This window comes from Hydractinia symbiolongicarpus, chromosome 11 (assembly GCF_029227915.1).
Source record: "Hydractinia symbiolongicarpus strain clone_291-10 chromosome 11, HSymV2.1, whole genome shotgun sequence".
Taxonomy (NCBI): Eukaryota; Metazoa; Cnidaria; class Hydrozoa; order Anthoathecata; family Hydractiniidae; genus Hydractinia; species Hydractinia symbiolongicarpus.
In genome coordinates this window covers 9,646,893-9,661,072 of record NC_079885.1, presented here as the reverse complement: position 1 = coordinate 9,661,072, position 14,180 = coordinate 9,646,893, and the positions used below count along the sequence as shown (strand labels likewise).

The window sequence follows — 14,180 nt, the reverse complement described above, 5'->3', positions numbered from 1 at the left end:
AAAAACAATTCTTCTACCCCTCTTCTTCTGGACCTCGTGATAGAACGTTCCGTAGACAAGGGAAAAATAATTCCTAATTAGCTAAAAACCCAATTTTTGTACCCAGAGCTCTTTAGAATAGAAATATCTTTAAAAGCTCTGGGGATGAAATTGCTTCAAAAGATATATTTTTAATATAATCAATTTTTATATTCTTTCAATTGTGTATCTATTTGCAGGGTTACAGCTGAAAAGAAAAACTTTTTCGTCTTTGTGTAGTTTTCAAAATAACTTCTTTTGATTTTCTGTTAGATGTGACGTAATACATTGATGACTAACCGATGTGATAAAAAAACCTATTGACGGTGTGAACGCATGAAATATATTTTCAATCAAAAGCGAATTCGTTGTCATAAAATAATTACACCGAGTTAAAAAATGGCCCTGGGTGTGACTTTTTCGCAGGTATAAATGAAAAAAAAGATTTTACTTTTATGGCCATGTTTGCCCCACATTGCATAACTTCAAAGAAAATATATAAAAAATTAATTAAACAAAAAGATTCGATTAATATCAAAGTTTTGCAAGATAATACCGATATAGATATTATATGCAATATACAGAACACTTTCTAGATTCGGATTCTACCAATTCTTTTATTTTTATTACGTAATCTGCGCAAAAAATGGTAAAAATAATAAGAAAAAGTACAAATAAAAAAAAGAAAGAGAAAAAAGGAAAGGATTTTTTCAGCTTATTTTAGCTTTTCACCTTTTTAATAACGACAGTTTGGACAAACCGACACTAACCACCAAAGCAGACGCGCTTCTTCACCTTGCTGTGGTAAAAGTGAGTCCTAAGAGGATGCGAGTCAAAGGGTAGCTATATTTACAAAGCCCTATAAAGTCTGCGACATCAACACCTAATGTTCCTTCTTTAAAAATAGGTGGCAGCTAGCTGGCTGCTAGCAACAAGTTTGGAGATGCAGGCTGGCAGCATTGCGAAATGCAAATTTGTATAACACTTGGAAACAGTAAGTGAAAAATAAACATGAAAATAACGTATGTATTTACAATTTTGAAAGTTTATACAGCGACATATAAAAATATACAAGCTGCATAGATAGATGATAGAGTGAAGTAACGAGAAAAAAATTAACACACAATACACCTTAGTTTTTCTTCCACTTGCAGCCTTTTTTTAAATCAACTGATGTTGAAAGTGTCTCTTTATTTTTTGCTCCAAACAGTGTGAATATAAACAGAAAAAGATGATGAAGGATGCATTAAGAAGCCCAAGCTGCTAACTCCGCCATGTCATCCTCATCCTCCACTTTCCTTCCTTTTGATTTACCTAAAATAACAAAGAAAAAAGAGACATTAAGCTGTTTTCATTGATTTAAGAAAAAAGCCTAAAATTTTCTTTCGCTCCTTTTCTCGAGCAGAACAGCAAACTATTAAACAGCAACTCCTACAAATTTGCGTGCATAAAAAATAACACATATAAAAATAAGAGGTTTTTTTCTACAAGGTAAGGCTAAAGCTCCATGTTTCTTAATTTTTCCGAGAAATAAGCCTCAAATGTTTCTTAGTTGTTTCTTATTCTCAATTGTTTCAAAAACATGCTTTCCCGATGAACAACAACTTGCAGTTTCTTTATTTTCGGAAACCAAAGATAACGACGATTGCGATGAGTTGGAGTCCGTCAAAAGTGACGAAGAAGAAAACGATATGCTAGTAGAAGAGGGCGCGGATTATGGAAACATTTATAAGTTGTTTGACATTTAGTGCTTTCTATTTAGTTCTTGGTTCTTGGAAAAAATAAGTCTTAAAACAAATTGTTTCTTGCCTTTCTGAGCCTGCCCATGTTTCTTAGATGTTTCTTAGTTTTTTTGCCAATTTGAGCCTATGTTTCGTGTATGCATGTTTCTTGCAAAAAAAAAAAACGTGTAATCGCGGAAAAATCCACAGAAATTCGCACATTGCTACTTACAGCTACCATCTTTGTCTCACAGACGGAAAGTAAGGTGGTATAATATAGATCTTACTTGGTTGGGGAAGCTCTGTGTCTGGCACACTTGGTAAATCTTGCATTGGAGCACCTCCAAGTTTAAGCATTTCTTCGTCAAGATCTTCTTGTTCCAACTCTTCTAACTCTGCGTTTAATTCGTCCTGAAAAACACAAAATACATAAAGCATTCGATGTTGACTTTGACCAATCTACAACTGATATCGCGGAAAAAATAATTGTCAGAAATTTTGACTAACAAAAAATGTTGGCTTTCATTTTATTTATTTTTAAATATCTGAAATCAAATATTGATACAAAACTTGCATCATGTTTTTCTCCCTACAATTTAATTTTGCGACTTATTTAGACTCTCAAAGAATTATCTTTTCTCCAGTGACTATCACAAAAATTAATTCACGCAAATCGCGAATATATCTCAGGAGTTTTTGTTCACTAAAACCTTGGACATTCTGATTAGTGAAAATCTTTTTAAAAAAAAGTACACAATAAGAACATTAAATTTAGTATTTAATCGATAATTTGGATTTCAAAATTAATTGAAACGAAAGAAATTGTAAAAAGATAATTTTTTATCATTCGTTGACGTTTCACTGTTAAATTATCTTCGTGGTGGTTGTTATTGGTGGTTGGTAAAAGTGGTTGTTTTTGAGTAACAAAAACCAATTTATCAAAAAGTTTATAAACATAATTATATTTTTAAAAACATGCAAACAAAAAAACAAACAAATAAACAAACAAATAAACAAAAAAACAAATAAATAAAAAACAAAAAACAAACAGATAAACAAAACAAATAAACAACAAACCAAACACACAAACATCCAACAAACAAACAACAAACAACCAAAAATAGAAACAAACAAACCAAACAATACCTCATCAATATCTTGACCAAAACCAACAGAACTTGATATCGCTTCCGATATTTCATTGGCTAGTTCTGTTTGTTCTGATATATCGTCCATCATATCCTGAACATCATCGACGTCTCTGAAAAAACAAATAATGACCATGCTATGTATCAATTGCGTATAAAAAATTACACAAACAAAAGAATAATTAAGAATAAGCGTTTGAAACCAAAATTATACGTTACGTTACGATACTTTGTATTTCTAAGTAAAAATTCGACTTTACGCACATTTTTACTTGACATTTTCTACATTTTTCTTTTTGTTGAAAGACATTTAAAAGAAAAAATTAAATTCTCTATCTCGAGTGGCCACCTCATGGAAAGGTCACCATATTTTTTAGTCCACATGCTTGTTATTTAGCTTAACCCGTCAATTTTTAAAAGCTGTAATCTGGTGTAAATTGGGTCAAAAATTCACTATTGTGGAAAGCCTATTGACAAAATTTGAAAGAACTTTAATTGAAATATAAAAACAAGTCATAAAAATTCTGATTCAGTGATCGGCCTTCTACAGCATCTGCATGTCTCCCGCAAAAAGTTTGTTTCCTATTTTGTATATGGCTTACTATATGGTTGTTTTTTTTACCTATTTTTCTCCTTTGATAGCTTTAAAGCAGTAGCCCTTCACTAAATCTTGATAATAGTCCTCTCTATTCCATTTTAGTCCGCAATATACTTTGGTTATCATTGAAGATCATATGTATATATAATTATTTCTTTTTAGAATTTTAGTATTTATACGCTTGTAAACTTGTTTTTTGTCCTATATATGTTTTGTTTTTTTAGTTTCGTGACAGATAAAATATCAAGAATGAATAGGATTGAAAATGGTTGTTTTTGTTGCTGTGTTGCTGAAATCAAATTTCGAAAACAGTTTATAGACTTATTTTTACCATTGCGTTACACTCTCCAGACTATCCTTAAGGTCCAGGATTTTAGGCCTTCCCCTTTGCAGTATGATAGTGCATTCTGATTTCAGATTCCTAGAATCCTAGAATGACGTCCCACGTTTTTAAAATGCTATTGAAAAAGTTGGATAGGATCACTATAAATTGTTACTGTTCACATCTCAACAAATTCCCTTTATAAACAGATCAAATTTTGGATAAAGAACTGTAAGATAACTTCGGCTCTAAGGCTATCATGAACAGTGCACAGCTCAATACAGGAAGGGAAGAGGCTGAATAGTATATACCTTATACCAATGCGCTTTTTGATTGGTTAATTCTACTGTTTTTTTTTACTCATGTGATCAATATCAGGAATTCATGTTGTGATCGCGAATTATTAAATATAATTAATTCGCGTACTTATTTAAGAGGGTGAGATGTCACCACACTGGCTTCGTGCTCATTGGTTAATTTTAATTCAGGGTTTGCTCTGAGAAATTTGTTTGTGTTAAATGGTGGATTTTTAGGGATTTGCTATGACAAATTTGTTTGCGTCTTACCTTTCGTATAAGAGAAACTTTATTTTAATATCTTCGAAGAGGGCTTAATTAATTAGGCTAGGTTACTTATAAAAAAATCACACAAACTATCACCACAACGAAAACCACTTACAGTTGTTGATGTGCGCTTTTCAGTGCTTTTGCAGCCACGCCCATGGTCTTCAACACTTCAGTATTTGTGCTTGCATTTTCCAGTGCTTCGCGTTGGAACTCAATGGTGGAGAGCGTACCATCAATTTGTTGCAGCTGTTTCTCTAGTCTTTTCTTTCGTTTTAACGCATTTAATGCAGCTAAAAGGAAATGCCAAATATTTAATTAAGGCCACTATGCACAGTGTTTATGAAGAAGGGAAGCTGATATCCATAAAACATTGAACAATCCAATAAATTCTTAAAGTAGCAACTGCTTGAACTTTTTACTAGCCCAATGATGTAAAAAAAATTCCTGGTTCGAAAAAAGGCCTCTAAGTCAATTAGCCTTTTTCGGCAGAAAGCAATTATCGCATAGTAGAAAGTTTGCATTGTTTATTAGCATAAATTAATAAAAACATAACAATATTAGGGTAGTTCAAAAAATAATTATAATAAATAACCTAAAAGGGAAGACAAAAAACGTCATCTTTAAAATAACTATTTTTAATTCTTTCAATTCCTGTATACACGTCATGTGGAATTTCAAATAGTTAAAGCCGCAGTTACAAATATCTCAGCCCTCACAACACATAAATATACCATCAAAACTACCCTTCTCACCTAATTTACGAGATGATGTAACTGCAAAATGTTATTCAAGAAGCCATTCGCAAAAAATCGAAGAATAAATAAATAGGACAATTTTTCATTTTACGCAAAGAAAAGCACGCTGATGTCAACATTACAACAAAGGATCATTAAAAGTTTACTCTGTGGGTTACCCTGTGATTCCCCTTAAAAAATTTTATACCCACTGCAAGATAACAGCCAGAACGTTGGATTAGGGTAAAATGCTGGCTAATGAAAACTGAGTCTGGTCATATCTGAAGGAGATAGAAATTGATCCAGGTACAGTCAGCAAAAGAAATATTTTGTCGTAAGGATAAAAGCTCCATAATTCTCATATAAAAACACACTAAAATGCTCTTAAATGTTAAGGATTTTCCTCTGGATCTAATTCAATCAACAACTACCATATTTAATCGAAATTTTTGTCGACTAAATCTTATATAAATCTCCGATAATATTTAAAAATTTTAATAATATTTAATAATAATAATAAATAGATGTTGACCGGTTTACAAAATGTACTGTTCAAGTTATAGTCTGCGATCAAACGTACAGACCAAGAACTTGAAATTAAATCTACTTATGTTACATTATCGTCGGAGATACGTATTATATTGCTTTAACTTTCCTGCCTGCAACACGACCGGTTTGCAGTCGATAGATAGGTTCAAATGGACAGACAGCTCTACATTGGAGTGGGTACTCGAACCTAAAACCTCATGATTACAATCCAAACATGCTACCAGTGTACTATCTCTACATAAAGTGTAGGGTCATACATGACTTTTTTAGGCCTTCATTAAAATTACCTCAGTCATTCTGTTCTGCTGATACCACAACGTTGCACCTTAGTGAACATAATAGAACATAGTTTAATTCATACAATCCAACCCATTTACCCTCTAAACATGTATAACAAATATAGACATGTACTTTTATAAAACTGCAGTGGTGGAAAGGAAACTTTTTGGCAAGCTCGGTGGACTTAAGTTTAAGTAGTTGGTAAACATACTAGCCACGACATATAGTGGATGAGACCTATTTTCGGAGAACAATAATGACTCCAGCGATAGAAGACCTACCTATTATTCATAGCATTATGCAGCATCGCAAAACAAAAATTGGGAGAGCAATTGGAAACGGTAATTAAAAAATAAACATGGAAATAACATATATTTATAATTTTTAATGTTTCTACAACGACATATATAAAAAATACAAGCAGCATAGATTGATTTATGGCAAAAAGAAGCGATAGAAAAGAAATTTTACACGTATACGCAATCTAGATTCAATATTTTTTAGCATACAGCTATTGTTAAAATCACCTCACAAGGATGCCATTGCATTGATTAATCTTCATATATTTACTGGAATATATTCACTGGAATACATTTCCCCATAACAGCCTTTCTAATTCAACAAATTGTTGAGGCGAACCTCGATGAACGTTAGTTGAAGATTCATCACAAAGGTTATTGTCTCGGCAATTTCTTACTACTGAGTTAAAATAGAAAGGCTGTGTAAAAAAGTTTATCTTAACGGAAAGGATGATCTAACGATGTGTGTTTAAGAAGCCCATGCAGCTAACTCTGCCATGTCGTCCTCATCCTCGACTTTCTTTGCTTTTGATTTATCTAAATTAATAAAAATATAAATAAATAATGGGTTTAGGGAGCAGGCATGGGTCAGTGCCAAATAGTGACTCTATTACGTATGAAACTATTGAGATGATTCGGGTATACCCTACTCCTTGTTTATGGGCAGTGCAGTTTAGAACTGGTATTTTAACTAAGCTCCACATTTTACTGAATCTGATGATATGAAGATGATATTAAAAAAAACTCACTTGGTTGGGGAATCTCTGTGTCTGGTACTGTTGGTAAATCTTGCATTGGAGCACCTCCAAGTTTAAGCATTTCTTCATCGAGGTCTTCCTGTTCGAGCTCCTCCAACTCTGCGTTTAATTCGTCCTGAAATAAACAAAGCATAAATTTAACATTATTCATCTCACCAAGTTTTCTACATGGTAGTATAAGGACATGTTCAAAAAACATGGGCGTAAGTGTGGACATTGATAAAAATTAAAAAAACAAATTTTAGGTGTCAATAGTTCAATTCTTAATTATGGGCTTCGAAAATTTTATCCGCCTATGATAAAAAAAGATAATAATAAAATTAAAAAAAATTGCAATTATTTTTTATAGTAAACAAAAGTTAAATATTGTTCAATTTAATAATTTACTTGAAAGTTATAAAGATTTTTGTAAAAATTTTTTTTCGGAAAAGCAAATTGAGGTGTCAACCTTTAAAAAAGTGAATTGAGTAAGAAATACCTTTAAACTATGAAATTATTAAGAAGGTAACTAACAGAATTTCAATGTCATGTTTCTTTTTTGATGACATTCTTGGTAATTTCAATTGTTTTTCTAAGTTACAAAAATTAGCTTATAATTTTTTTTTTATACGTAATGTGATAAATGTGCAACAATTTGTTTTGATACAACTACTCTAAATATATCTTAATGACTTGTGACTTATAAGTAAAGTATATTGAACATTGAATGGTGTTATATTAGTTATGTATTATGCACTAACTAGATATAATTAAGATTAATTCTCTAGGTTTGATCTAAGTATATCTGAAATATTCTTCGAGTTTTGAAGATTTTGGAATGTTCAATGTTTTTCTATTTATTTATATGTCTCTAGTAAAATAAGCTAAAATTTAGAATACAGTAGATAAATTCTTGTACACTCTGTTTTTATTATCATGAATTTGACCCTGTTTTTCATCTCAGTAAAAAGCCATATTCACAGAAGTCTATTTTAAGATATAAAAGATATAAATACCTGTGCAAAGACCTGCAAACCTGGTAATATTTTGCACTTCATTTTTAAAAAACAAACAATACCTCATCAATATCTTGACCAAAACCAACAGAACTTGATATAGCTTCTGATATTTCATTGGCTAGTTCTGTTTGTTCTGATATATCGTCCATCATATCATGAACATCATCAACATCTCTGAAACAGCAAATAAAAAGATATAAAATCTATAATAATTGCGTACTTTGGATTATTTAAAATTGCAAACTGTACAGGTCAAAAATTTGGACGATAGAAATAGTATCAATACCTGGAGACCAAGTAATTGAATCTCAAAAACTTTTAATATCTTGAGAACGAAAAGAGCTTTCCCAGCAATTTAAAAATTTGCATAAATTTTCTTTTATTTTCAGGTAACAGAAACATATTGTACATAAATTTTAAATAATTCTTAAAAAAAATATCATGTAGAATTAAATGAAAACCACTTACAATTGCTGATGCGCACTCTTCAGTGCTTTTGCAGCTACCCCCATTGACTTTAACACTTCTGTATTTGTGTTTGCATTCTCAAGCGTTTCGCGTTGAAGCTCAATGGTGGAGAGCGTATTATCTATTTGCTGCAGTTGTTTTTCTAACCTTTTTTTTCTTTTTAACGCGTTTAATGCAGCTAAAAAGGAAATCCAAATTCAGACTTTTAACATTCGTTATTTGACTGATCTGTTGCTGTGTTTTCGGTTAGGTTATTAATATTTTGTTTTTCAAAGGCATTTTTATTTCTTGAAAACTTTACGGCCGAATTTTTTTTTGTTAGTCCACGCTGCATTATTACAGTATCCTCTGTTCGCTATTTTAAACCTGACTGTCTGTCAGGTTTAAAATATCAAATCCAGTCTTCCGGCATTTAGGTGTGAAAAAAAAATAGCAGTTATGCCAGACATTATGGTAACAAGCTCAGGTACACCTGAAAAAATCCTGTGAGGATAGTTATATGAAACAAACCATCTATTCAAACAGTGACAGTAAACTACAAAACACAAACTTGCTTCATACAACTTTATTTTGCTGAAGGCAATGTACGCTTAATTGGCTGTGAAACTTATTAAAATTTTAATTTTTAGGGAGGGAGTGCTTATTCAAACAAACATACTACATCGAAAGATGCTTATAAACGAGTAATATAAAGTTGCAAAGTTTAGATGATTTTAAAAGAAAGTGTTTCTGTATTAAATGCACGCAATAGTTCACCACTGCAGTAAAAAAGTTTTCAGCGAAGTTTATATCATTCACACAATGGGTGCATAATTAGCATGAAATGCATCAGTATATATATTCCAGCAGATCTTAAAACACAATTATTCCACCGCATAGTAATGCTAAGGTTAGTAGGATTGCATATCAATACAACACTTTATATGTGGCTGTGCGCCAAAAACTTTATAGAACAAATCAAAATGTGACCTTTTTTCATGATACCTACCAGATTTGAAAAATGAGCATAATCCAAAGAAATGGAATCACGCACTCGTCCTAGCAAAATAATCTTTTTACATCTGTTCAATAAATTTTCGTACTGGAAACAAAATAACTTTTTGTATGGGAAGGATCTCAATCCTGATATGACACCAACAAGGTTATGCATATTATTATCTTTTTTCTGGAAAGCTGTATAACACAGTTTTATTTTATATGGTAAACTTCTAGCCTACAATGTTTTGACTGTTTAAAACTAAAATTATATTTTAAACAGCCGGAAATTTATATAAACCTAAGGCTTATTGTAGCAAATAACACTTTTTTTAACTTGTAGATTGGGCTTTCCAAATTAATGATAAAAACCTTCTTTTTTAGTATATGTAAAATTCTATATATATATATATACATTATTATATTGCATTGGAAAATTCAGAGATAAATTTGTATTGGAAAATAGCCATTTAAGGGCTATTGGCAACGCTTGATTACACCCTGAATAACATTGGACATTATAAGCTATCACATTATAAACTCAAAAGGTACAAAATATATCATTTAGAACTTTTTCTAATAGTGAACTTAAATTAAATGCCTGTGTTGAGTCGTGTCATTGCATTTTCTTACTTTGGCGGTACACAAAATAATGTCAACAGGTTAATACAAATATTACAGATCTTTTGAAGATCAGTAGTTCAGTTGGTGGGGCATTCAACTATGTCAAAGAGGGCTTGATCCCTAAACAAGGCAGTTGTCTAGTTGAGCAGAAATTTCATAAAAGGTTTGTGTGGCTTTATTGGGAGCTTTCAAAAAACGATGTATTACAGAGTGCAATTTTTTCAAATTTCAAGTCTAGACAACTGTCCTTCCACCATCCCAGGTTTGAATTGAATATTAAAAGTGATTTGCCAAAGTTAGGATAATTTTCTCTCTATTTTTACCCTTGAATTTAACATTAAAATATTGTGTTGTTAAGTTTCATGTACGGTTGATTTTTCATAGTTACGGAGCAAAATATGGTGTTGTTTAAGCTCCATACAAATATGTTTTGATATTTTTAGGACAAAATATGGCACTGTTTAAGGTCAATACTATCATGTTTTGATCATACAAAATGAACTTTGTTAAAATAATTTTTTAAATAAAGATGTGTGATAATTGACTCCATTTTGTCTTGAAATAATGAGTTGGCTTACATCCTTCGAAAATAACCAGAACACATCCTTTTGAAGCTTAAATATCATCCACATGTCCTTCTAAAATGACAAGAAATGCCTATTTAAGCTTTAAAATCACCATAATCCTTTCTAAGTTAAACATAAAAGTAGCTGTGTTTTGTTATAAAAAATTACACAATCAAAACTACTATTTTTAATTAAATCGAAAAGGGTTGAAAGTTGTTGCTGTGAAATAAATAATGTCCATTTATTTAAAAAAATATGTATGAAATTTCAATATAGCTTTCTTGATCATTAACAATATTAAACAGAACGTGACAACATAAAGTTTAATTATATTGCCGTTACGCCAGGCCCTAAGATTGCGTACATGTAAAGTTAAATTTTAGCATGTTGCATATCGTAGTGTTACGTTTAATTTGTAGATTTTATGTTTAGAAGGTATAGCTATATATTTGATATGTGAAAAAAAACATAATGACTTGCGAATCAGAATCTGTTAATTTGTATTTCGTGTAACCTTACTGCGCAAGAAAACATAAGCAACAGACTCCTTAGGCTGTCATCAAAAATATGTTGTGTTCCCGTCCTCCGACCGACTCCCTTTTGATAATAAAAACCCGAGTCGCTAAGCCGGAAAAAGACCAGGAAAAAATTTGGCAAGATAGTTTTTAAAAATAATTTTTTTTCGCCAGAACTAATTTATGCAAAATTGACAAAAACTCGTGAAAATTAATTTCAGTAAAAATTAATTCCTTTAGGGCACTCCTTTGGCTACTGACAATGTACAGGGTGGCAAAAAATGGTCTACAAACGATGTTGAGTGGCGCTATACTGTCTTGGCCCTGGGAACGAATATGCTTGCTCTGATCTGAAAATCCCCGGAAAAATACGCCCGACTGACTCATTTTTGCGGGGTCTTCAGGACGCGAACACAACATATTTTTGATGGTGGCCTTACACTAAAGAGGGTGCCGATAAGCCGCAAACGCCCGCATATATAAGGGCAAGTTCAGGCGACTTTTCGCATTAAATTGACGGTTGTCCGCCGAAACCGCCCCCACTTTCCTGAACACGCCCGAACTCGCCCGAAACATTACCGAAATGCAACACCTTGTAACATAAACATGGCGGACGACAATTGAAAGAACACGCTTGAAGAGAAAGGAGGTAATAAAGTTTATATATAAGTCTTATCAAAGTCAAAAACCATAAATAACAGTTTTTTAAGAACTTAGCTACCATATAGTTAATTCATTTTAATTTTTATACATTTTTAAATAATTCTTCGAAAGTCATTTATAGTGAATTTTTTTTCTTTAGGGCATTGTTCGGGACTATGCGGGTTTTTTGGGCAAATACCAAAGTTTTTTTTAAACGCCGAACTCGCCCGAAAACGCCCACACTTTTTACGGCGTATCGTTTGCACTAAAAAAAAAAATCAAATGTGCCAAAACAGCCTTATTGGCAGATCAGATGCCACTTTACATAAAAAATATGTAAAATATGAAGTTTCTATTTTATTGGTGATGGTCATATATAGCTAGCTACAATCACCACACTTGCAAGTAATATGAAAATACAGTTATGAACAGTTTAACATCCATTTAGCACTGGACTTACAAATTTATTTTGATATTTAGCTGGCTAGCTAGAGACAAGAATCAGTTTTGCACATAAGATATGGACACTTACTTCTTTTGTCTTTTGTGCCTGCCTTTTTAGCAATTATTATTTCATTTTTAATTTTCTTCTCCAAGAAATCTGTTTTCTTCGTCAGCATATCTTCCGTTTCTCTAAGTTTTTGAATAGCTTCTTGAGTTGTTGGGGCTGCCTCTTTTTTTTTCCCAGACCCAAATATTTTTGCCAAACTCATGATTGGTTATACTTGTTTTAGAATGTCCTAAATTTTAGGTGTAGTTTAAAGTTATTATATTGTGCCTTTCCGTATCGCCTCTTTCTCCAACGATGTTGCTTGTTTTGACCGAAAATTAATAATGGCGAGTAAGTACTGAAGGCTGTATGACCTCACACGCTATAGTAAAATATTTAATGTAGCGTCATTGATTTTCCTGGTTTCGTCTGACCATGGCATTACGTAATTTTTAAAAGTTTGTTTGATGTCAGCAAAAATATTTTTGACCTAGGTGTCATTTTTGGAACGTGAAGCGAGTTTTGCTCCGGTGTTGGCTCGACAACCTGTTCGAAAAATTCATATATCACATGGCAAGTACGCCCGAGATATGACCTTATGCTGTTGCCGGGTTAAAATAAAATGCGTTTATTTTTTAAAGAAATGACAAACCCAAAAGGAGTAAACAAACAGCCAGCAAAATAAAAATTATGCCCAAGCATTTTGTTTTCCAAAGGTTGGATAATTTATAATCCAAGTGTTTTTCTTTTTTCTTTGCTTCATCGAAATCTCTTAATACATGAAATAGTCATCTCTCTTGGCAAGACGAAACTTATAACACCCTTAAAACATCAACATGATTGTTTTTCTTTTGTTTTGGCTCGTATAAGCGTTACTCTTTCAAAACCACATAATCAACCCGTGGCAGGTTTTGAAAACTAGTTAGCTCACCGGGTGTGGCTGCCGCAATGTATTTTTCAAAGAAACGAAGAATTAATCTTTTTATAATCTATTAAAGAACAGCAAGACAGGAGCGTATTTTAAAACATGGTATCACAAGAAGTTGCAGAGCGTAATATTCTGTTTTCCTTTCCAAACCGTAAAGAATCGTACGGAATCTCTAAAATCACCTGATAATAGATAGAGATAGAGACAGTCCAGAGCCTGGACACGCTGCTAAATTGATAGTAATGCAGGCTAAACGGCCTCATTTTTAGGTTTTTTTTTTAATAGAAGGGTTTCTACCACATCAACGGGATGTAGCTAACCCCGACTATCTGCGTTAACAATCAGCTTTTTCAGTTTTTTAAACCAGATTCGTTGACAACCCCCTTATTATGCTGCTTTATTAGACATTTATATCTTATATAAAGTAACATATTCTCCAATTCTACCTGACAACACTTTAAATTTCAAAAAATTGGCCTACTGGCTGTTACTAATTCATGTTAACCAGGGTGTAAGACCCCAGGGTAAATTTTAACCTAAAAAGACCCCTCACCGCAGGCTTGTACATATCGACTATCTGCGTTAACAATCAGCTTTTTCAGTTTTTTAAACCAGATTCGTTGACAACCCCCTTATTATGCTGCTTTATTAGACATTTATATCTTATATATACAACATATATATACAACATATATATATATATAATATAGACATATAATATAACATATAATATAGACAACACAACATGGTTAAGTTGACTCTTTCACATTGGCATACTTATATGTTATAATTGAACAACCAAATCAAATGTTTGGTGGATGGCGAATGAAAGGAAATAGTCCCTGCCACGTGGCTTGCATATTTTTTTTTAAGTTACTCTGAAGTCATAAACAAATTGAACCTAGACTAAGCTGATTTTCCATACTAGCTGGGGGTAAGGGGGGGTCGGCGTCGTGTCACAAGTGAAAGTGTTACCCAGCGT

General features: G+C 32.3%; 1 protein-coding gene across 2 annotated transcripts; it reads right to left on the bottom strand.

Moving 5' to 3' along the window:
• Positions 1 to 1,030: 1,030 nt before the first annotated feature.
• On the bottom strand, positions 1,031 to 12,623 carry LOC130614200 (charged multivesicular body protein 4c-like). Of its 2 annotated transcripts, none has more exons than XM_057435620.1 (5): positions 12,313 to 12,623; positions 4,486 to 4,663; positions 2,886 to 3,000; positions 2,027 to 2,150; positions 1,031 to 1,332 (listed from the first exon to the last, which is right to left on the bottom strand). In XM_057435620.1, the coding sequence occupies exons 1-5, from the start codon at positions 12,491 to 12,493 to the stop codon at positions 1,265 to 1,267; spliced, it is 666 nt and encodes a 221-aa protein (XP_057291603.1). In that variant the 5' UTR covers positions 12,494 to 12,623; the 3' UTR covers positions 1,031 to 1,264. The 2 variants fall into 2 exon arrangements, with proteins under 2 accessions (XP_057291603.1, XP_057291602.1); XM_057435619.1 differs by lacking the exons at positions 1,031 to 1,332; positions 2,027 to 2,150; positions 2,886 to 3,000; positions 4,486 to 4,663 and adding exons at positions 6,281 to 6,771; positions 6,984 to 7,107; positions 8,050 to 8,164; positions 8,459 to 8,636 and having other exon boundaries at positions 12,313 to 12,618.
• Positions 12,624 to 14,180: the final 1,557 nt, after the last annotated feature.